Source organism: Aspergillus pseudonomiae, assembly GCF_009193645.1.
Source record: "Aspergillus pseudonomiae strain CBS 119388 unplaced genomic scaffold BDV37scaffold_32, whole genome shotgun sequence".
NCBI classification, from domain to species: Eukaryota; Fungi; Ascomycota; class Eurotiomycetes; order Eurotiales; family Aspergillaceae; genus Aspergillus; species Aspergillus pseudonomiae.
This window is the reverse complement of record NW_022476024.1, coordinates 275414-296761: the sequence shown is the minus strand read 5'-3', so window position 1 is coordinate 296761 and position 21348 is coordinate 275414. Positions and strand designations below refer to the sequence as shown.

Here is a 21348-nt window from a genome sequence, read left to right as displayed (position 1 = left end):
TCAAGACAACTTCTTTGTTATTTACAATGACCTTTGAGTATACCTCCTAAGAAGGACAGTTGTCTCTTCTCTGCTTTGTTCTCCATTGTTCTCCATCTCTCACTACATTTCGACCACCGAATGCAGATCCCTTGTAAAAGTTTGCTGATTCTTGACACTATACATACAGTATCCATAGCACTAAAATGCAGGAACGGAGTTTTTTTTGTTTTGAATTTTATGAACAAAGTAACGCAGTGTAGATAGACCACCAGATACCAGATCCTTAGATCTTCCTATCCTGAGCAACACCAATCCAAATTCTCGCTACCCATTTCACCGAATAGTAGCCTATTGCCGATGAGAAAAGAAACAAAAGATAACTAGATAACCCCGTCGTCCTTCATGGGACCCGTCATAGCAAGATACCAAGAAGACAACCTAAGCACCACCCTCAGTCTCAGTCTTGATACCAGCCTCGTACATCGCGTCGAGCTGAGCATCGAGCTCCTCATTGGTCATGGGGGTCTCGTCCTCGGTCTTGCATTCGTCGTAAACGCCCTCCGGTTCCTGCTTAATAGCCTCCACCTCCTCCTTGATCGAACCCTCTTCTTTACCGGAACATTCCTCCTCGATAGTACTGTCCTCAGATTTGATGCTACCCGTGGGTTTAGCCTTGGAGGGACTGGGATCAGACTTAATGACGTCTTCACTGCTGCGATTGATTTCGCCTCTTGATTAGCGGTGTTCACTTTGACTTCTCGTGCGCAACAGGGTAGGGGCATATTCATACGAGTCTTTCTTGATCACCTGTGCGATGCCTTTCTTTGTGGTACGGGGGCGCTTCGCTTTAGGCGCTGGTGCTGCTTCTTCCTCCGCGGGCTCTGAGTCGGCAGCCATTAGGGTTTCCGCGGCCGCGGCCTTCTTGGGAGGTCGGCCCCTCTTGGGGGTATTGGCTGCAGAGGCCTCGGCGGAGGTGAGTGGCTCTGGCTTGTAGTCGCTCAGCTTGCGCTTTGCGTTGCGGAATGTTGTACTAGCTGAAGCTGGGTTCTTGTACCCGCCGTACTGGGCTAGTTTGTCGAAGTCAAGCTCGAGTTCCAGTCAGTTTAGTGTTTTGGTTTTGGTCTTGGAGGGAGAGGAGGGTATACATACTTTGTTACTTTCGTCGGTGCAGAGGATGCTCAGGAGGAGGATCTTCTGCTCGGAATTGGTGAGACCCAGGAGAGTGTCGGACTTGACTTTGTTGGACATATTGGCGGTTCCAACGTAGATGGTTGATGCTTGGGTGCAGGTGAATGGTGAAAATAGGTGATGGTAGAATGTTGAGAGAAGAAGTGTAGAGTCGATGGAGCTGGGGGTAGGAAAAGTGAGAGGTAGGGGAGATTAACAGAGTGAGGAGATGGGAGATTGTAAAGTGAGGAGAGACAAGATTACCAACGAGAAACACGGGGAAAAGAGAAACACTGTCCTCGTGGAAGGAAGAGAGAAAGTCACAGCAAAAATGGGCAGAATGTTTCTGGAAGAAGTGCAGCAGGAGTGAATGGTTAGAAGTGAATGCGAAGACTTATTCTTTAGCGAGAGCAGCAGTAGTGAATTGTTCAGTCACCACCCAAATCTTAGCGGTTCATGATCTTTATGTTACAGTCATATTAAAACAGGATATTTTCTTCAGCCTCATTTCCTTGGTAAGGGATTCTTCTGGATCTGCTTGTATACATGTTCCCACAATTCGGGATAGAATGTCGTTGATTCTCTGCCAGGCTGACTCTTCTCTGCCGCGTAAAATTGCCGTAGAGTCTTTCCTGCCCACCAGGGCAAGGGGGCAGGGTTCTTATTGCGAAAGCTCACTGGACGGAGGATGGCTTTGTCAGGAACCAAATCCCCCAGTCGCACCTCGGTCTGTCGAGGAATCGTCGTGAACTTCATGGTGTTAATGTATAATGTGGCTGTAGGAGGCAGGTTCTTCGCATATTGAAGCGTATGTTCCTTTGAACGCCGAGCAAAAGCAGGGAGAGCGAGGTGTACGAAATTCACGAATGGAGCAGAGGTATAGGAAACGAAAAGCATCGGGAGAGCTCCGCCAACAACAACTGTGCATGTTTAGCTAACGAACCGTCAGGGCAGAGAATCAATCTTACCAGCAGGAGCTAGATACCATGGAAACTCATCGGCCGCAAATGCGGGTGCGACAACCAGGACAGACACACCAAAAAGGAAGATGGTCGTGATCCGCAACATCCCCAGAAAGATTGTCTTGCCCGTTCCGCCATGGTAGATCAATATGCGCTCCGGGGGACCTGTAGTACTCCGTCAGGACCAATGTTTCAATTGCAATTTGCCACAAAAAGCATACCTCGTCGAATAGTCGTCTTTGCGTGTGTCGTGGCCGACTGTGGTGAGCTCCGGGTAGCTGTCGCATTGTTTTCCTTTGACTTCAGAGTCGGGGTCTCATTTTTGGAGAGTCGAAACGGGGGTTGAGTCGTCTTCAGCCGAGAGAATATCGTGCTGTTAAGATCCCTCCGCACACCACGGGGAAGCAACGTGCGCAATTGCGGATGCAATAAGATCTGAGGCCTCATCGTGAACAATTGCATTGAGCGAGAAGAGTTGTCGCATTCGAAAAAGATGACGGAATGCGGATGATCTCCGGAACGTGACTCGCGGCGGCCTTGGCGCCGATCAGTGTTGACGACAGGCCAGCTTTTCTGTCTACGGCGCAGTGCAACTTTAAATATCCCTGTCTTTCCCCCAAGCTGTCGTTTATGCTCGCTCCTTTGTTGTGGATCTGTTTGGATTCGGGCTTCTCTGCGGTCGTCGCTGGGACAGGGATCGTGACCCCTGCTAGCACTCAGACCTCACCATGTCTCCTGCTAACGGTGGCCTTTTCCGCCCATTGCTTACGATAGGCATTGCACTCTTGTACTTCTTGCTTGCCGGCCAAGCCTACGAGGAAATCTCCGATAACACACTCAATGCCCTTCCACGTCCGAACAATGACTTCGACATCGATAATGGAGCGCTATTAGCGCCTATCCTAATACCCCGTGTCTCCGGGACAGCGGGCTCTGCGGCTGTTCTCCAGCACTTTGCGGACTTCTTCCGCACGACCCTCCCAAGCTGGAATATCCAATTTCAGAACTCCACATCGACAACGCCTGTATCGAAAGGAAAGGAAGTTCCCTTCGTCAATCTCATTGCGTCTCGTGACCCTCCGTGGGCAGCCCCAGGCGACGTTGGAAGGCTTACGCTCGTTGCGCATTATGATAGTAAATACTCGCCGGAGGGTTTTATCGGGGCAATTGACAGCGCCGCCCCTTGCGCAATGATTATGCACTCCATGAGGAGTATTGATGCGGCCTTAACAAAGAAGTGGGAGAAGATGGAAACAGAGGGCCACACTGACTCGTCGTTGGAGGAGCAAAAAGGCATCCAGGTCATCTTCTTGGATGGAGAGGAGGCATTTAAAGTATGGACCGCAACTGACTCGTTGTACGGGGCGCGTTCGCTCGCGGAACATTGGGATTCAGAGGTCAACGCTGCTATGTCGATCTACAAGACCCCTCTGTCTTCTATATCTCTATTCGTTCTTTTAGATCTCCTCGGCTCGAAGAGTCCAACTATCCAGTCCTATTTCTCAACTACACATTGGGCATATAAGAAGCTTGCTCAACTCGAGAAGCGATTTCGAGACCTGAAACAGTTCAAGTCTTCTGTTGATTCATCTCATCCAGCATGGTTCATTGATAAGTCCAAGTCGGAGCATGACATTACCACTTTTCTCGGCATACAGGATGACCATCTGCCGTTCCTGGAACGTGGTGTTGAAATTCTGCATCTCATCGACGCTCATCCCGCCAAGGGATTTCCAGTGGTGTGGCATAATGAGAAGGGCGTACCGGATAATGGCGAACATCTGGATCTAGCAACTGTGGAAGACTGGAGCATGCTAATTACAGCATTCGCGGCCGAGTGGATGGAATTGGAGGGTTTCATGCCCCAACCCAGCGGTGAAGCGACGCCCGCAAAGAACGTTGAACGTTTGAACAAGAAAACCGAGCTGTAAGATATACCAAGATTAATTCCAAGTGGTTTATATACTGCCTTCCCAGGCCCTAATATGTACAGTCTATGATACATATGTTGCACTTCTAGCTCTATATCATGATGAATCGTGCTGATGTTCGTGTCGCATAGCTCTTAATGGCGATTTCCCTGCCGGGATCCTTTCGCCCGGTCTCTGAGGGACCAACCTGACACATCTTTCGCCGTCATCTGTAGAAATTCTTAACAAATGGAAACGGCTTCACGCCATCTATACCAGGTTTCCTAACATGTACCCAGTCATTTCGACAAGGCCCCATGCCGGCTGCAGGGCTGCACGAAGCACCGCGGGACCCGGACACACTCCCCGTAGCCCCCAAGCAACCCCAAAGGCCACTGCACCGGCGACAAACCTCCAATCAATGTCCGCCACCGTGGCTGTTGGGAGTCTCCAACCATCTGCCAATGTGGGCTTTGCCCGTTCGCCATCCGGACTGTCGAGCTTCTGTCCCGGCTTCGCGGTCAAAAAAGTAATGAGCGACGGCCCGATTCCAAAGAGAATTATAAGCGCCAGCGAAGGATCGAAACGGGCTAAATCGGTTGGAAAGGCGAAGAAACGCAAAACCTTCGCTGGGTTTGCCATTCCGGAGAAGAAGAGACCCATGCCGAATTGCAGCCCTGCCAGATAAGAGAAGAGCGTTCTCGAGTTCTCTGATCTATCCATTCTCCGGGGCACAATGAACCAGTTGGTGATGAATGTGAGAGCGGCCGTCCCGATCATGAACATGAGCTCCGCTGTTGACGGATATACGGGAGTGTAACAGGGCACTCCGGACGCACAAGGCGGGATGTTCTGACCCCCCGAGGCCAAATTTGCCGTTAGCAGAGCGGTTGTGAAGAAGATAGCTGTTGCGATGAAGGAGCGCGGCGATAGGCGGGAGACACCACAGAGCATGTGGCCAGATGTACAGCCTCGACCATTCTAGTTCGTGTCCTCTGTTAGCTTGCCTTCTGCATCCAAAGTCATATCTTCATACCTTTGTCCCCCAGCCCAGCAAGAAACCCGTCGCGAGCGTAGACGCCACCGATGCCCAGGAGTTCGGCCCCGGCGGATACAGCGGTATCAACGAAGGCACGAACAGGTAAACCGGGATGACACTAGACAACAACCCAGCAATGACGGGAACGTTATCTCTCGTGGGATGCAAAACCGACCCCGACAGAAGCGACGAAATGCCAAAAACCGCGCCATTATGAAGAAGAAGACCCGAGGAACTCTGAAAGAGCAGCAGCGCGCCCAGGGACGTATGTACGGGTGTAAACATGGCCGCAAAGCAAGAATCACCAACAATGGTATTGTACGATATCCAACTTCTTCAAGACAAACATATAAGGTTCACGGTAGATTCGCAGCGCTAGCCCAAGAATTGAATGCTAGGAATCCATTTCGCACACCTAGCACAACCTCCCAAGATAAAGAAAATAAGATATCACCAGACAAGCAGGATCCTAACAAACAACTTCCCATCGGGAACAAAGAATTTCGCTCCTCTGACTCGGGGACCACCGCGATCCATCCCTCTACTGCCATTGCGTCAACCTTTCCCTTGTGGTCCCCGAGAGCAAGGGAAAAAAAAAAAAAATCAAAAATAAGAAAACCAAAAGTTTAACCGTAGGTTCCATAAGTAATATCCCCCGAGGGATTCCAACAACAAAAAAGAAACATTCCTCATGCTCAAGGACCTTGTTCTCACATCCCGGAGGGCACACATACTACACCATCGCCAGAAGGGTGCGATAAGTAGACTAGTAGTAGTCCAACGGTAGTACTTTTGTTCCGTCCCTGCAGGAATCTTTGTCTTTTGACAGGTTCGCTCCCGTGGTCACGTCTTGAAGGGGATAAGTTGCACGTCCGCATTCGGTATCGGGTGGTCCCCGAACGGGCTTAGGATCGGCGCTACCGGTCGCCTGATTCGGGCGAGAATCAAACGCATCATAACGGCCTTTCCATGGTCTGGGCCAATGAGACCGTGGGGTTCTGAAATCGCGCTGTAATGATGTATTGGCGACGCGGATATGGAATCCGGGGTCGGCGACTCACTCATACTCATGGATGAAGGGCTTTGATAATATACGGCGACTGGGCGTATCGGCCGGGATGGGGTCGCCGATGTCTGGTCTTTGTTCTGCATGAATGTGGATTTTGATCGCGGCGAACGCGTGGTCTGGACTGTTTCTTTTCTTACTGCCGATTGACCGTCCCTTGCATTTGAAGTGCCGTGGTCCAGGGAGTGAAGTTTATTGTCACGGAATATTGACAGTGGAATCTATGGTGTTGGTTCTGGTGGGCCTCGTGCTTATATGTTGGCAGATGGGATGGTGTAGGAATGTGTGGGAGGAGTGGTTGTATCTATTTCATGATACTACAGTTTTAAAGGGTCTGTATATATATACTTACAGGCTGTATCATGATGCATTTCTTTAAGCCTTGTGATGTCATACCTAGTCTAACAGACAATCTGTTGAACAGTCCAAACAGTCCAATATGCAGACCGGCAGTAGTTCGATGTGCTTTGCAGTTGGGATGTATTGATTGATACAGCATGAGAGCGTTATAAGAAAAGGAAAAGAGAACATTAATAACAACGATAATAGTCATAATGGTATGGAAAGGTGTAGTTGTGAAAGGACAGTCAGACTGAGACAGAAGCAAAACATTTTCTGTACGTAAACCATTTTCCGAATAAAATGATAATATCACGGATAATGTTCATACAGTGTACCTCTGTACAATTTCTTAGCATCCACACAAGTATAGCTTTCCCCTCACAGCCGTAACTTAATGGTAGTTGGAGCCAGGGACGGCGCATACTGGTCCCCCCATTCGATGACCGACTTGACCAACGCTTCAATCTGGTCGACTGTATTTTCAACGTGCATCATGACTCGAACCCGCTCCTTCGCCATAGGCACAACGGGGTACCGCACTCCATGCGTGTGCATGCCGCGGTCTAGGAGCCATTTTTCGAGTTTGTGGCTATAGCCTGGCTGTGTGATGATGGGGATGATGGGTACAAGAAATGAAGAACCCTTGACAAAATGTTCAGTGGTGGGAATGCTCAGGATTCCGGATCGTCGAACATGTTCCCACTGAGGATGGTGGAAGAGGAGGTCATAGAAGTGGTAGATCCGGTCTTGAAGTTGCTTTCGACGCTAATAATGTTACTGTGTATTAGCTTTGGGAAACTCCACCAGCTGTGTGGAGAATGCAAGCTTACCCAGTCACCCTCCTCGCTGACCATGACATTGACCGCAGCCTTGATGGTGGCAAAGAAAGTGAAGGCCGGAGCCGTGGTGAACATGAAGTTCCGCGCATGGCTAACCAGATATCGTTTAATCAGGCCGTCACAGAGAATAATACCTATGATTGGTTAGTCGGAGGTTGGCACAGCATAAAAGTACCGGGGATGTGGAGGAAGCCTACCACCACCCGCTCCGACGGCCTTGCCGAATGTGTGTAACCTGACAGCAAACTCGTGCTCTAGACCCAGCTGACAGGCTAGACCAGCTCCACTTGGCCCGACAATACCGTGGGAGTGAGCCTCGTCCAGGATCATAACAAGATTACCTTTCGGCAAGGCCCGTTTCGCTTCGTTTACGATCTCAGCCACGGGCGCCACGTCCCCGTCCATGCTGTAGATTGATTCAATCGTCACGAAGACGGTATTAAGTCCATCGGCAATTGCTGGCTCCAGTAACTTGACTTCTTCGAGCACGTCGTACAAGGACTGTGGGTCGTTGTGTGCAAATGGTCGGATGATGTGTGCTTTTGACGAACGCATGCCATCCCGCGTGCTGGCATGGATCTTTGCGTCGTGAATAATGGCATCTCCCGTCTGCGGAAGAGTCGCATGAATAGCAACATTGCCTTCATATCCGGAGGGCAAAATCAAGCCCTCGTCGGCATTATAGAAATGGGCCAAATCTCGTTCGAGCTCGTCGATATAGTGTGTGGTTCCACCCAAAAGGCGACTGCCACCGGTTCCGATAGCAAAGTTGGGATTCCGTGCAAGCTCTCGGAGAAACTCCTCTCGCGTGGCTGCACTCCCGCCAAGGGAAAGGGTGTTATTTGAGCCGAAATCAACACAGCCAAGCTCATCAGCTGGAGCTGTAAGCTTGAAGACCTGGCCTTTCTGGCGGCTGGGATCTAGAGCCGCTTCAAGGTTCTCGCGGTATGCAGACGGAAGGGCCATTGTGGGCTTGGAGACTTTTTCTAATATGATGTGTCTCTAAATGGTAAGAGATCGTCTTCAGAAAGAATGTGCCATAAACAGAACTGGAGTGAAAAATAGAAGCAACTTGAAACGGGGAACAAACAGGCACCAGGCTATGCTTTATAGCTCCTTTGGAGGCCGCCACAGTTGGGACTGGATTGTGGCCTCGGCATGCATTGTCGTACAGAATTCTGCGTGTAGTTGGATACACTTTCCAGCACCCACCCTGAAAACGAGGGTATTGTCCCTAAAGCGATGGCTCCGCGGAACTACGGCTCCTGAGGCCAATCTTTGCCTTGCTAGAACCACAGTATAACTCATTGCCACATTCATGGGAGCAATGGAACAGTCCAGCTGAGCGAGACGAAAGTTAGTCTGGTCTTGTACCCCATTCGAGATGGGCACAAATCCCGGTACAAAGGGTCCACCAGCGCTGGGACATACACGATCCATCTAGTGAAACCTTTTCAGTCTTTCCATGACGCATTCGTCCAAGCCAGGTCATAGGAAACTTGGTTTGACCGGGGCCAAAGTGCGTGTCACTGGAAAAACCGAAGTTTTGGCGAATTCTGTACCGTCTTTTCCTCCACTAAGCAAGGAGCCAATAACTCTATCATGGAGGCCACATGAAAAACTAATACAGACCGTATCAACTTCCAGTTATGGAAGTAACTCGGTCATTGTGTGATGTCAAATGACCATTGTTGACAGTGCACCGGGGTCCGGCGGGAATATAAAAAAGTAAACCAGATACACCTGAAGCAACACAACAGTCATTGGTTAACCATACATCATATAATGGTGGCATATGACCGTAGAAGGACACTTTAGGATCATGGTTCATAAAATTTGGAGATCGCCATTCGGCACTGCACATCAATAGACTTACACTGTTCAGTTGGCAGCCGTGATAGGCCACCTGCAGATAGCCAATTTTAGGACCGAGCCACTATTCTGGGATCCTATGCTTTGGTGTCTAGGGCGCGTTGGAAGAATGTCCCCACCTGGTCCCCTGGTACACCAACTTATACAGGCGTTGCCTTCTCGGCCATTGCGATTGTGGCCACCAAGGAAGAACGGGAGGCGGATTCAATTCCCCGTAGGCACCGAACTATCTCAGGTCTAGACACCTTCTCCTGCACTGACCACACCCCCACTGAGGAAGGCTCCGCTGGCCCTGTCATGTTATTGCCTCTAGATCCCAATATCCATGTAGGTAACTAGCGCGAGCTCCGCCCGGTGTCACCGACGGGCTCGGGCGAAGTATTTTGATCCAGGTAGCACCAATTGGCGCCGTTCCAATTGCGTTACATGGGCTTGGACTTCATCCAACCAATGAGGGAAAACCAATAGAACAATTCCATACATGGCCACTGGAGACTCTCATGAGCGACGAGTCCACCCCTACGAGAGCAACAGGGTGCGGGGCCAATTTTTTAACAGGAATGCGAAGCCGTCTCATGAGGATGACGTGAGAGTTTTTGGCCCGAGATCGACTCTTCGTTGTCATTGCTGAGTCGCTGAGAACGATCTGTGTCCAGGAAATACTGGCCAATCGATTGACCGGCGTTTGAGAGAGCCGCATTCAGTTCCATCCCACCCACATACTAGTATGCTTTTCCAGAAATCCACTCCGTTTTAATTGGGCAAGTAGAGTAAAGATCATTGTCACAGATGGTGGTGCTGCGTAGAATCAATACTCCCGCTCGATATTATATGAGCATCATCTTCTGTAAGAATAATTCAGTACAGAGGAAGTTCATGACACAAAGCTATCTAAACCATGTCAAGAAAGTATCTGTATGTGAGGATTGAGTGGACGGCAGTCCATCGGTGTTCATTTATACAGGATGGTAGGAGAGAACCAAAGCAAAGGAATACAAAACGGAGAATGAAAAAAAAAAAAAAAAAAAAAAAAAAAAAAAAAAAAAAAAAAAAAAAAAAAAAAAAAAAAGAAAAAGAAAAAATGAGAGACACTGGAGAGGGCTGACGGTGTGTCTCAAAGAGATCTTTGGGTGGTTCGGAGGTGCAAGAAGTCTAGAAGTACAGAAAGTATATGCAGACCAACGTTCCTGCGGTGCTGCCATGTGTGAATATGGTTCTCTCAGACTCCAGCGGACACCCCTCGACCCATACACCATTCTGTCCCAAAGTTTGGAAATCTTTCCATGAAAGCCTTGAGTGGCAGTGTTAGTGAGAACAAAGGAACTTGGAAACATTCTGATTCGTGACCCACGTAGCAGCACAGATCCAGACATTGCGACCGCACCGGGGCTATTAAGCAGGTTTTCTTGGATCAAGAGGTATATAGCGGTTCATACTTAGTTGGTATAAGGGGCTTCTGTTCAAAACCCAGCCTGAGAAGACGAGGTCGAATTGGATGACTTTTCCGCCAGTTTTGAGTTTCCAGATACTTTTACCGACAGGTTTAAGACTGGGTGGTAACACAACCGAACCGTACCCGACCATATCAAACGTTGAGGCTATTCCCAACACTCACAAGAAAGCAACAGAGAGGAAGTTACCCAGTCGCCAATCAAGCCTTGGAATGCTCCATACAGGGGATCGTTCCAAGTGAATACGAGACTCTCGTCATCGACTTGCGAGAATTTGCGATTGGAAGGCGCACAGACTTGTCCTAACATAATAAGGCGGCGACCAGATGGACGATGACTGACTCGTAGCCGTACTCCAAAACCTTATTCCAACACAATCGCCCTGGTATAACAGTGATTCGTTCGATGCTAGTAGGAGAACCATTTGTTCACATCACCTGGAGGAGAAGGTTTGCTACAGCTGCTCGTTCACTGCGCCGCATGCCGTAACAGGAAGGCGGATGATGCATAAATGAATGGATTGAACTATCTTGGTCCATCCGACAACCTCCAAGCGGGGAAATTGAGGTAATATGCCGACTTAGAAGTCCTGTTGTCTCACCAGGTGGACGGCTTTCCACCCGACTCAGTCGTCTTATGTGTGAGGTGGATTGAGCCATCATGATATCTGCATGACGCAGACTCCGCATCGAAATGTCGGACCCTCCGGCTCGAGACAAACAATATGATCTTTTGTATGTTATGAAAATTTTGTACTCACTGTGAGACGTTACCATATTAACAATAAGCCACTGCTGATATTGGACGATACAAGTCGATGCTGTCCCGTTATGGCTTAAGAATAAGGTATTTAGCCCCTCTGCATCTATGTTTCCTGGAAAATGCGAAGGCGGGTCAATGTGACTGGTACGTACGGCGTATTCTTTCAGATCAGGTTTCTAATCCATGAGTACTTTGTGATCTCTTGTTCTCAACACACCGAGCAGAATTTGTACCTCAAACCAAGGAAAGCTAATCTCATCTATATGTACGGAGTAGGGTGTACGAACTCTAACTTCAAACACCCGATTTGGCAGCGCTCATGTTGGAGGCAATTCCAAGCCATTGAGTATCCAAAAGAGTGTGCGTATCACAGAGCGAAGATAATTATCCGTCCATATGAAGCCTCAAAACCTTATGCTTGGGTGACTGTTGGGAAAGTTCAACTGAAACGCTACCCTGTAAAAAAGCACATGGAACATCCATGTCAAATAACCGAATGAGCCTTGGACCCTTCACGGGTTCTTGTATGGCTGGCTGGTGTTTCCGTAACTTGTGCTAAAAGAAACTACTAGTCAGTGCGCCTTCGTGTGAGTCGCGCTATGCACCTGACTGAGAATAGATTAGATGTATGTAATTTAGGAAAGACGGCCAAATTGGAAAAGGAAGATATAGAAGAGCTTTCTACACATTAAGCTACCCATTGGAGCCTATACTACGTGTAAGTGGGTCCTCATTCAACTGGCGCAATACGAGGCTTTGTTTCATTGGTACTATTTCGCGGAAGGATTCAATTTTAGGCACCGTCAATCTACATGATAATCATTCTAGACCAGCTGTCTTGAGAATAGGTCTTTGTGATTTGATAGCGTGGTCCAGGGCTAAGAGAAGAACTATTAGATTCCCAATCCACGTTCGAATCGGTACTTCAATATATGTGGGAAACCAAGGACATTGAACTCCAGCTCTCAGTCTCTGAGTCCCGGCTAGCAATTGGGCACACTATTCCTGCTCTTCCATGTTGCTGATAGTGAAGCGGTGTGGAAATAACATTGACGTTAGTAAAAGCTCATGTTGAGTGCCATGGTCAGCATCGAAGTTTATCTCAGACTGGGATATTCTCTTACAACAGCCGCAGCCCTCCCATTGTTTATTTCCAGTCAGATCTGTTGCCAATGCATCCGAACCACCCTTATTGGGCCTAATATACTGCCTAAAGAAGACCTAATTCGAACGCAAACTTAGCTAGTAAACGAATGTTTGACATTCAGATGGCTATACCAACACCTCGCACGTCGTAGAACATCGGGATTCGTAGCAGCTACAATGGTGAGTTCACTCATCCTTGATTAAGCTTGTCGAATCGCCAGCAAACCCAAACTGATATACCCCGTACTTGTAAAGCTTACCGGAATCCGAAGGAGACTGAGTTCCAGCATGCTGTGCTATTAGAGGTTGGCACAGTGGTGTTCCAGAATCAGGTTAATTAGATTGCAACTTATTTAGGAATTGGCCCTGGACCATACACCAACTATTCTGGTATTAGCAATAGTTAATCATACTGAGGCGCTTGATATCGGTAGTGATGATAGCAAGGGCAGGACATATCACTCTACCTGATATTCACAGTTTATGGCCGTACAAAGATGGGTATGAAGGGGGCCCGCGGTATGGATCTCCTACAAGAAGTCCTACTTACCGTTCTGATTACTTGAGTTGCCATTTGACACCATTTCCAGAGCCTAGTTCTTCAGTACATTCTGGTTTGCAATAGTTATAAATGTAGGATCAGACGCAATCAATGGATGTGCTAGCCAGGTATCCCATTAGATGGTAAATTTATATATTCTCGAGCATGTCCAGATAATTGTATTGCCTCACTGCTATACGTGATACACTTACATAGCCTCACACAAACACCAGATTCCAGGTGCTACTTCTCCATGGGGACCAAGACGAAGACAATAGCTGCCTTATCGAGTATTCAAGAGTGAATTAACGGCCCCCGATATAGGCCTTCATGTCGGGTTGTTTCAAACTCTTCTCGGCTTTTTATCGGGGTTATTGTCATAAGGGTGGAGCTCTTCCATAGCCGCAGCGGAGGCTTCATCAACCAACACTCGGCTCCACATGCAATGCAGGGCCGTTTTTGCACAGGTAACGATGATATAATATTTTACTCACTGCTCGGGAGATATTCCTCGAAAAAGATTAACGTCCGCATGAATCTTTTGTAGCTCCGAATGGAAATTGATAACATAGAAAGCTGGGCATGTATAGCGGACGGGCATTCCGAACTTGTAGTGTTAAACAGTTAGGAACTATTACGAATGGCGAAACGTGACCTTTTTATCACTGAGACTGAGGTTTTCAATACGTGAAACTCATACATATAGCCCTATAGGGCTACCATTTGCCTTGGGCAGTGTTGATCTGTGCATTCCAAACCAGACTAGAATCTGATATGATCGCCGATACCATACACGCTGAAGAAGACTAGAGTTGAGTTTACTCAAAACCAGGCGTGTCAGGTGGATGGCAGCCCACGTGGAGAATACATCAGAATGCATCACGATCGGTGAAATCTTGCACGTGGATCTGGAACGTGGACCGGTAGAGGAGCCGGGTATTGTCGGCTTAAAGAGTCCGCCGGGTTTTGGGTCCCTACTCCCTAGTGTCTCTCGGGATCCCTCGTAGGCTTTCGGAGCTAGGGTGGGCTGCATAGGGTGGCTGAATGGGGTCAATGTCTTAAAAGCCATTCAACGCCGCTGAACATCCTGTAAGGTTGTCTGTGCAATGACATTGTGTAGACTGACTCAGTATGCCAGTCTGCTCGTACAGTTAGATTTCAGTGAGTATCTGAGCTTGACAGGGAAAGTCAACTCCGTGGAATGACCTAGACCATGTGCTTTTAAGTTGGTTGAGAAGGGGGGAAAAAAAAAGGAAAGAAAAGAAAAACACCCCACTATCAGGATTCAGGTGGTTTATTTTAGTTGGCTTTCGGACACTTTCCGTGCGCTTAATCTTATCAATCAACGGGTTCCTCTACCCTAGAACGAATCAGTGGAGCCAATTCTCACACTAAGTTTAACTTAGGTGTTTCTCAAAACATTTAGGGCCAATTACTCTCCCTTATGTTTCTAGATTAACACACCGGGGAAATACCGTCTTAGCCATTCTTACCAAGCCCACTAATATCTAATCTGATAAACTTGTCCACCGGGTTTTGGCCGCTCGCTGCCACGCCACATTCCGGGACTTCTAGATCTTCGAAATAAATACTTAGTCGATTCGTCATGCGTCCCTCGTCGTCTGGTCGATTCCTCTACGTCCAGAGCATCACTGGAGTTATTCTGGCTCTCGACCCAAAGCAGAGAACCACATTTTAGCTGAAAAAAAAGCTGGAATATTACCATGGAGGCTCCTGAGAAGCCGATCGCTACGGCTACAGTTGACGAACCTGTTAAACCCTCGTCACCGGCTCAGGACCAGCAAACCGACGACAATGGAGATGGAAAACAGCCACCACCGCTGATGGCTAAGTTGATCGCCGTCTTGCTCATCTCCTGTATTAGCTTTGGCTCGTCATGGAGCTCTGGCGTAACAGGTGCTATGAAAAGCACCATCAAGAAGGTATGTACCTTGCCCACATCACTTGTCGACACAAACATGACCTGACTTCTATCAATGCAGAAAATGCACATCTCGAATACCCAGTTTTCTCTCCTCGAAGCAAGCGAAGACTTCATGGTGACTCTGCTCATGCTGGGTAGCGGCATTGTCACTGACCGAGTGGGAGGTGCCGGTGAGTAGAGTTATGCTTGACCTAGGGGAACGAGCGCGAACTAATATCCCGTTTGATCAACTTAGAAATGATTATCTACGGTAATGTCGTCTACACGATCGGGTCCATTCTAGTTGCCGCCGCGACTACTGTTCGGTCGTTTAATTTCATGGTCGGAGGAAGAGTTATTCTGGCGCTGGGCGATATCGCAACGCAAGTTGCGCAATACAAAATGTTCTCGTCGTGGTTTCCCCCTAGCAACGGCTTTGCTTCAACGCTTGGACTTGAACTAGCCATGCGGAAGGTAAATCTCTCATCACTTTCTGTACAATAGAGATTCAGAAAAAGGGCTAAACTGACTTATTTAGATTGGCGGCTTTGTTGGCAAATCGACAGCAAATCCAATTGCTAAAGTAAGTATTGTCCCCTAATTATATTTAAAGCTTTATTGACCCATGAAACAGAACACCGGCAATTTTGCCTGGGTATATTGGACGTCAGTGTTTATGAACCTGTTCACCAATGCCGCAACCGTTGTTTTCTGGCTCTACAGCCGCTATTGCAATCGACACTACCAGGGTCGGCAGGACAAGGCAACACGAGAAGTTCTGACTGAGAAGAACAAAAAGTTCGAGCTCAAGAAGATTTTTCAACTGCCGTGGATGTTTTGGTGTATTCTGGCGTTCTCGTTGTTCCAAACCAGTGCTGCCCTCGTCTTCAGTCAGAATGCAACCGAACTCGCGGAGAAACGGTTCAACGTCGACTCGATCAAGGCTGGTTGGTACAGTGCCTTATCGCAGTACTCTGGTAAGTAATCTCAGGCATTTCTACCTACCCGTGCTAATCTTCTATAGGATTCTTTCTAGTGCCTTGTTTGGGTGCATTCATCGACATTGCTGGAAATCGGGCAACTGTTAGTAAGTACAAATAGTTGACTACATCTTACCGCCCACAAAGCTCACTATGAACCAGTGTGTGTTTGCGGAGCCGGTATGCTTCTATGCATGACGTTAGTGAACTTTGCCTCGTCCGAAGCAGGTACTGGCGCAGCGTTTGGCATATATGCCATTGCATCTGCCTTGGGCCCAACCACCATTATCGACGGAATCCGTACCTCTCTTTGGCACCAATCTGTGTTTGGATCTGCATACGCAATTAAAGTGACCATGAATAATGCGTACGTTTGTTATAATCCGTATCAACGAGAACTGGACTGACCCGCTGGCAGAATGAATATCATCGTGCGAATAATCACGGGGGCACTCCAAGACGCAGACAATGACTCGTACCGCCGGGCGGTTCGCGTATATCTTTTTCTAGCAGTGTGCAGCGTGGTAGTTGGACTGGCTATTTTTATTGGAGCCACGTTGACCGATGAACTGGGCCTTTTGCAATGGACTCGGAAGAAGAGGCTTACCTACGGCCCTGAGATTATCGAGCGTATGAGGGAACGCAGTTTAGTAACACATGCACGTCGCAGCTGGTGGATCTCGCTATGTTGCTTCGGCGCCCTAGTCCTTCTTATATTAGGAAGTTGGGCAGCATATATCTGGGGAGCAGTTACAGGCAACAATTCTTAGTTTATACTTAATGAACAAAGTAGCTGTTCTTGTTTCATGATGAGACAAATTACATTGACATGGAAACATTAAACCTCTACGCGAAGACTGTGTATGTTATGAGTTCTGAATGCTCATTATCAACCAGCCATCCATGTTATTGATCAGAATGGTGAAGGATGCCTGAGGATGAAGGATTTCAAAAAGAGGTAACTTCTGATTGGGTCCATGTCACGGGGCTATGGCCAATCACATGAGAGGAAGGCCGATAGGGTTTCGGATGTGGAGGAATGCCGCCGGGCTGTTTAATGTTTGTTAGCCAACATGATCGCCCCATCGCGCTTCCACTGTTATAACTTATCTCCCTCGTAATATCTTCATTGTGCGTGATCGGCTGAACCACATCTTCCTCGGCTACTATTGGACTAATCCCTCAGGGACTACAGGTAATTGTTCATTTTAAATATCATCGATCCAGAAGGCTCCATGCTTTTAGACGCGGGTTCGCTCCCCCGGTCTATCCATACTGCGTATCCCCGAAAGACTCAGTCCACGCCTTCGCAGATATCTGATCAAATCGGTTACTTTACAAATCACCAATCATGATCCGAAGCAAACCCGCTGAGGCACAGAACACAGCAAGTGTGGAGCACCGAAACTTAAACGGTCTATGGTCATGTCGCTTTTGCTTCTCCGATTTTCAGCGATACGATCATCTCAAACGCCATATAGGTACACGTACGTGACCCCACCTTCACTTTCCCTAGCTACGTAGCTGGCTAAACGTAAAAAGACACATCAGAAAGACCTTATCAATGTGAGTTTTGTGGCTCGCCATATAAACGAGGGTACGTTCTTGGCTCTCGCCGCATTTAGGGCTTTTAGGTAAACTCTAGCGATGCTGACGCAGAATACTCCACAGGGATGCCTTGCGGCGCCACTGGAAGTCATGTTCCGCTCGGATAGAATCTGGCCAGTGTATCCCAGAACCACGCCATGGTGGCAAAGAAAAGCACGCGTGCGATGGCTGTGCAAAAGCAAAAAAGTCATGTAGTGGAGAGCTTCCGTGCTCGGAGTGTTGCATCCGCAGTCGAATATGCACTTACCAGCGCCTCCATCAAGGTGAGGAAGTGACCTTGCAAGGTGGATCCAGCGACTCGAGTCAGGAACAAAGCCAACCGAGCGACAACCATAGCGTGAACCATTCGACCTGGGACCTTGGGCTCCAGACGTTCTATCCAGGCAGAGACGCTTGGTTTGAAGCCTACGGCCGTTTAGTTAGCTCAGGGAGAGTATCATCTATGCCGAACCCTGGACGGCTTCAATAGCGTACGTTGCTTACGAACAATGCTTGGGTTTGCCCGAGAGAACAGGGTTATTCGAATCTTACACAAACGTGACAACTATATTTAAGGCCAATTCGCCGAGGTAAACCAAAAGTTCATGCCTAGAAAGGATGTACGTTGCGTCTTGCTCGGCGCCTTTCAATTCTTGTAGTTATCCCTGTGTTTATTGTCATGCCAATGAACTCTGCAAGCATTGATCTTTTCGGCGCCTTTTCCTTTCTTCTTTTCTTGGAATCTGCAGTGATGCCATGTGAACTCCTCAACAATGGCATTTGCAATGTAATGACTTATTAGGATTACGGGTGTTCGTGCTTCCAAGAAACCTCGGGGGAATGGGGTGTGGATACGATCGTCACATCTCCACACTCTTGACCTGACGGATTACCTCCACAACTAACGCCGGAGAACACTACCACGGCATTAGCCGATTGAATATTAATCATTTATTGCAAATCCTTGGAGGCCATTGAATATATAAGGATTGGTTCTTGACCTGCCAATATCTTCTCCTGGCAAGGTTCCTCCCTATACTTGAATTTCAATCCTCTTCTTACTCATATCTGCACAAAATAAAGGAAGGAAGGAAAGAAAAAGATGACTATTGCAACGGGTATTACAGAGTCCCAAGTTCACTTTAACAATTGGCCCAATGATCGAGGCGTAAGTAGTAGTGATACTGTTTGCACTGTTCATATCCATGCTGACCATAGGCAGTTTGATGCCAACTACGAGGAGAGGACTCCTGTAGAGCTCACTGTCACCGGCTGCATTCCCTCTTATGCTGCGGGTGTGCTCTATCGCACGGGACCAGGCAAATATAAGGTTGACAGGGAGAACGGGGAGACGTTTCAAGTATCGCACTGGTTCGATGGCTTCAGCGAAACTCATCGATTCAAACTTGTTGCGTCAGACACCACTCACTCTTCCCTGAAAGTCTTCTACAATTCCCGTTTCTCGACGGACTTCTTGATTGAGGAAGCGAGAAAGACTGGCCGCCTTGGGAAAATCAGCTTTGGTCAGAAGCGCGATCCTTGCAAGACAGTATACCAGAAGGCCCAGAGCGAATTTAACCCTGATCCCTCCTCAGCCAACGTCGGCGTGACACTCTCCGTCAACATGCCAGGACTCGATAAAGCCATGAAGGAAAGCGATCAGAGTAGCGGGCGCTGGACCAATTCTTCAGGGATGGAAACTCTGTATGCAAAGACAGATTCCGCCTTTTACAAAAAGATCGACCCGGACACCCTTGAACCTGTCGGTTTGGCTTCACAAAAGGATCTACATCCTGACCTAGATGGGCTTATGTCGGCATCCCACGCACGTTCTGATCCGATAACTGGAGATGTTTATAATTTCAATCTCGCTTTTGGTAAATCTTCTACCTACCGCGTCTTCCATGTGTCCGCCTCAACGGGGAAAACTACAATTCTTGCTACGTTCGAGGGAACACCTGCATATCTCCATTCTTTGTTTCTCTCAAAGGACTATGTTATTCTGTGTGTGTGGAACTCTCACATCAATCCTACTATGCTCGAGAAAGGCAGCTTCCTGCAAGCCATCCAATCATTCGATGCATCCCAGCCTACCAAGTGGTATGTGGTGGACCGTACCCAAGGCCAAGGGCTCGTCGCTACATACGAGAGCCCTCCGTTCTTCTGTTTCCATACGGTCAATGCCTGGCAAGAACCGTCAGCAAGTGGCAGCGGAGTGGACATTGTAGCAGAACTCGTTAGATTCGATACCACCGATACGTTGCATACTCTATACTATGAGAAGCTTGTTTCCTCATCGGCCGAAGCGAAAGCTCATGCCCAACTAAAGAAAGACACTTCCCGCTCGGAATTCGCCCGTTTCCGTCTTTCAGATATCCCCACCAGCCCTAGCACCGAGGTTAAAACTGCGGCAGCCGAGTGGATGTCCTGCAAAGCCTTTTCTCCCGAGTTGCCAACTATGAATCCAAAGCTGGTCACGCAGAAGCATCGATACACATACGCCATTACAGACCGCGGCGAATCCACCTTCTTCGACGGAATAATCAAATTCGACAGCCAAACCAAGGAGACGCTTCTGTGGAATCACCACGCCCAATCCCCCGGAGAGCCGATTTTTGTTCCCCGTCCGGACGGCTTAGAAGAAGACGACGGGGTCCTCCTCAGCGTGGTTCTAGATGGGTACTCAGGTAAAAGCTATCTGCTTTGCCTTGATGCTCATACATTGAAAGAACTGGGCAGAGCGCATGTTAACGGACCGGTTGGATTTGGATTCCATGGCCAGCATATTCCTCTTAATGGAGCGCCAACTGGTGATTACTAGCCTCATTTAACCTTATTCTTTGTTTTGTTCGTTTTTGTTTTTGGTTTATTCTCGCTTGGGGTGGAAGGCTGGATGTCCACTGTCCGCTCGTTTATATGATGGTTTTGCGTTTATCAATGGAGAGCCTGGTATTTACATTGTGAAAATTCACTTTCTCTCCATGTAATTCCTAGGTTTCGATTGTATCTATCTCTGAAGTGCTGTGTAGGTACGCTCAGCTTGTATGATGGAGAGACCTTCAGCATTTTATCTCAGAAGTAAATTGCTCTTGATTCTAAGAGAGAGTGAGCGTCTATCACGCAAGACTCCGGTTATCAACAAGTATAATTCGCATGTATGAGGAAGTTATTAATATCAACAGAAATAGTGGCAACGGCCTCCCATTTAGAACAATGCACTGATATAGCATTAGATTAGGATTATTTTTATATTCCTCCGTATCTATGTGTCCCCACCCAGATAGCTTAGATGTGTTATTACTTATTAGCCTCCATCCACCACAAACCAGATCATCATCTAGCTCAGTTCCCACTTGCAGTCCGAAGCCTCAACATCCTCACCATCATTGGTTGGGAATCCCTTGTACAGACAGTATCCATCCTCCTTGTGGAAGTTTGCAATCGCATCCTGGCCGTCGCCACTGAGGACCCATTGCACAAAGTCCCGCGCCAGTTCCTTGTTATCCGAGTCCTTGGAGGTGATGATATCGGCTGGGTTGAGCAGCTCCTCGTACTCATCGCCGCGCTTGTAGATCTCGAGCTGGTCCGCAAGATCCTTGTCCGTGTTGCTGAGCGTGAGGTACGTCCCACGATCGGTGACTGTGTATTCCCCGAGCTTGATGGCGGCAGTCAAGGCCTGGATCGGGTAGTCCATATACTGGTGGTACCATTTGGAGTAGGCGATGGCCCAAGGAACCTTCGGCAAACCACATAATCAGCTTCCTCCATCACGAACCCC

The 21348-nt window shown here is 48.2% G+C and overlaps 9 protein-coding genes across 9 annotated transcripts in view; 4 read left to right on the top strand and 5 right to left on the bottom strand.

Moving 5' to 3' along the window:
- Nucleotides 1–191: 191 nt before the first annotated feature.
- On the bottom strand, nucleotides 192–1441 carry BDV37DRAFT_117355 (putative histone h1.3.). The gene is made up of 3 exons (XM_032078514.1): nucleotides 1132–1441; nucleotides 773–1068; nucleotides 192–691 (listed from the first exon to the last, which is right to left on the bottom strand). The coding sequence occupies exons 1-3, from the start codon at nucleotides 1228–1230 to the stop codon at nucleotides 421–423; spliced, it is 666 nt and encodes a 221-aa protein (XP_031941595.1). The 5' UTR covers nucleotides 1231–1441; the 3' UTR covers nucleotides 192–420.
- On the bottom strand, nucleotides 1442–2715 carry BDV37DRAFT_117336 (uncharacterized protein). The gene is made up of 3 exons (XM_032078512.1): nucleotides 2333–2715; nucleotides 2118–2276; nucleotides 1442–2069 (listed from the first exon to the last, which is right to left on the bottom strand). Exons 1-3 carry the CDS (start codon nucleotides 2571–2573, stop codon nucleotides 1654–1656), a joined length of 816 nt encoding a protein of 271 aa, XP_031941594.1. The 5' UTR covers nucleotides 2574–2715; the 3' UTR covers nucleotides 1442–1653.
- On the top strand, nucleotides 2707–4236 carry BDV37DRAFT_117346 (glutaminyl-peptide cyclotransferase family protein). The gene is made up of 2 exons (XM_032078513.1): nucleotides 2707–4038; nucleotides 4174–4236. The coding sequence occupies exons 1-2, from the start codon at nucleotides 2840–2842 to the stop codon at nucleotides 4178–4180; spliced, it is 1206 nt and encodes a 401-aa protein (XP_031941593.1). The 5' UTR covers nucleotides 2707–2839; the 3' UTR covers nucleotides 4181–4236.
- Nucleotides 4072–5663, bottom strand: BDV37DRAFT_248045 (YeeE/YedE family protein). The gene is made up of 2 exons (XM_032081947.1): nucleotides 5058–5663; nucleotides 4072–5002 (listed from the first exon to the last, which is right to left on the bottom strand). The coding sequence occupies exons 1-2, from the start codon at nucleotides 5343–5345 to the stop codon at nucleotides 4292–4294; spliced, it is 999 nt and encodes a 332-aa protein (XP_031941592.1). The 5' UTR covers nucleotides 5346–5663; the 3' UTR covers nucleotides 4072–4291.
- Nucleotides 5664–6846: 1183 nt separating this feature from the next.
- On the bottom strand, nucleotides 6847–8989 carry BDV37DRAFT_294113 (aminotransferase class I/II-fold pyridoxal phosphate-dependent enzyme; the record flags this gene model as incomplete). The annotated part of the gene is made up of 3 exons (XM_032089576.1): nucleotides 7505–8989; nucleotides 7299–7441; nucleotides 6847–7233 (listed from the first exon to the last, which is right to left on the bottom strand). Exons 1-3 carry the CDS (start codon nucleotides 8271–8273, stop codon nucleotides 6847–6849), a joined length of 1299 nt encoding a protein of 432 aa, XP_031941591.1. The 5' UTR covers nucleotides 8274–8989.
- Nucleotides 8990–14699: 5710 nt separating this feature from the next.
- On the top strand, nucleotides 14700–16753 carry BDV37DRAFT_294111 (putative MFS transporter; the record flags this gene model as incomplete). The annotated part of the gene is made up of 8 exons (XM_032089575.1): nucleotides 14700–15022; nucleotides 15083–15194; nucleotides 15260–15477; nucleotides 15542–15586; nucleotides 15638–15980; nucleotides 16028–16090; nucleotides 16146–16350; nucleotides 16402–16753. Exons 1-8 carry the CDS (start codon nucleotides 14804–14806, stop codon nucleotides 16751–16753), a joined length of 1557 nt encoding a protein of 518 aa, XP_031941590.1. The 5' UTR covers nucleotides 14700–14803.
- A 316-nt stretch (nucleotides 16754–17069) lies between these two features.
- On the top strand, nucleotides 17070–18120 carry BDV37DRAFT_117295 (C2H2-type zinc finger protein). The gene is made up of 3 exons (XM_032078510.1): nucleotides 17070–17470; nucleotides 17526–17580; nucleotides 17655–18120. The coding sequence occupies exons 1-3, from the start codon at nucleotides 17335–17337 to the stop codon at nucleotides 18058–18060; spliced, it is 597 nt and encodes a 198-aa protein (XP_031941589.1). The 5' UTR covers nucleotides 17070–17334; the 3' UTR covers nucleotides 18061–18120.
- A 391-nt stretch (nucleotides 18121–18511) lies between these two features.
- Nucleotides 18512–20448, top strand: BDV37DRAFT_117297 (carotenoid oxygenase family protein). Its single transcript, XM_032078511.1, has 2 exons — nucleotides 18512–18738; nucleotides 18793–20448. The coding sequence occupies exons 1-2, from the start codon at nucleotides 18673–18675 to the stop codon at nucleotides 20389–20391; spliced, it is 1665 nt and encodes a 554-aa protein (XP_031941588.1). The 5' UTR covers nucleotides 18512–18672; the 3' UTR covers nucleotides 20392–20448.
- Nucleotides 20449–20907: 459 nt separating this feature from the next.
- Nucleotides 20908–21348, bottom strand: part of BDV37DRAFT_283071 (uncharacterized protein) — a gene marked incomplete at both ends in the record, with an annotated part of 1180 nt that continues 739 nt past the window's right edge. The window contains one exon of the mRNA XM_032087213.1: nucleotides 20908–21306. Within this exon, the coding sequence (XP_031941587.1) occupies nucleotides 20908–21306 (399 nt within the window). The remainder of the gene's footprint in view (nucleotides 21307–21348) is intronic.

Excerpts from the sequence above, each read along its gene's own strand:
- BDV37DRAFT_117336 (XM_032078512.1), bottom strand. The coding sequence starts at position 2,573 with ATGCAATTGTTCACGATGAGGCCTCAGATCTTATTGCATCCGCAATTG. Across the intron at positions 2,277-2,332 it reads AAAGACGACTATTCGACGAG|GTCCCCCGGAGCGCATATTG; the intron begins GTATGCTTTTTG and ends GGAGTACTACAG. Across the intron at positions 2,070-2,117 it reads ATGGTATCTAGCTCCTGCTG|TTGTTGTTGGCGGAGCTCTC; the intron begins GTAAGATTGATT and ends AAACATGCACAG.
- BDV37DRAFT_117295 (XM_032078510.1), top strand. The coding sequence starts at position 17,335 with ATGATCCGAAGCAAACCCGCTGAGGCACAGAACACAGCAAGTGTGGAG. Across the intron at positions 17,471-17,525 it reads CAAACGCCATATAGGTACAC|ACACATCAGAAAGACCTTAT; the intron begins GTACGTGACCCC and ends AAACGTAAAAAG. Across the intron at positions 17,581-17,654 it reads GGCTCGCCATATAAACGAGG|GGATGCCTTGCGGCGCCACT; the intron begins GTACGTTCTTGG and ends AATACTCCACAG.
- BDV37DRAFT_117346 (XM_032078513.1), top strand. The coding sequence starts at position 2,840 with ATGTCTCCTGCTAACGGTGGCCTTTTCCGCCCATTGCTTACGATAGGC.
- BDV37DRAFT_117297 (XM_032078511.1), top strand. The coding sequence starts at position 18,673 with ATGACTATTGCAACGGGTATTACAGAGTCCCAAGTTCACTTTAACAAT. Across the intron at positions 18,739-18,792 it reads ATTGGCCCAATGATCGAGGC|TTTGATGCCAACTACGAGGA; the intron begins GTAAGTAGTAGT and ends GACCATAGGCAG.
- BDV37DRAFT_248045 (XM_032081947.1), bottom strand. The coding sequence starts at position 5,345 with ATGTTTACACCCGTACATACGTCCCTGGGCGCGCTGCTGCTCTTTCAG. Across the intron at positions 5,003-5,057 it reads TGCTGGGCTGGGGGACAAAG|AATGGTCGAGGCTGTACATC; the intron begins GTATGAAGATAT and ends GACACGAACTAG.
- BDV37DRAFT_117355 (XM_032078514.1), bottom strand. The coding sequence starts at position 1,230 with ATGTCCAACAAAGTCAAGTCCGACACTCTCCTGGGTCTCACCAATTCC. Across the intron at positions 1,069-1,131 it reads GCACCGACGAAAGTAACAAA|CTTGACTTCGACAAACTAGC; the intron begins GTATGTATACCC and ends CTGGAACTCGAG. Across the intron at positions 692-772 it reads CAGGTGATCAAGAAAGACTC|TGAAGACGTCATTAAGTCTG; the intron begins GTATGAATATGC and ends CAATCGCAGCAG.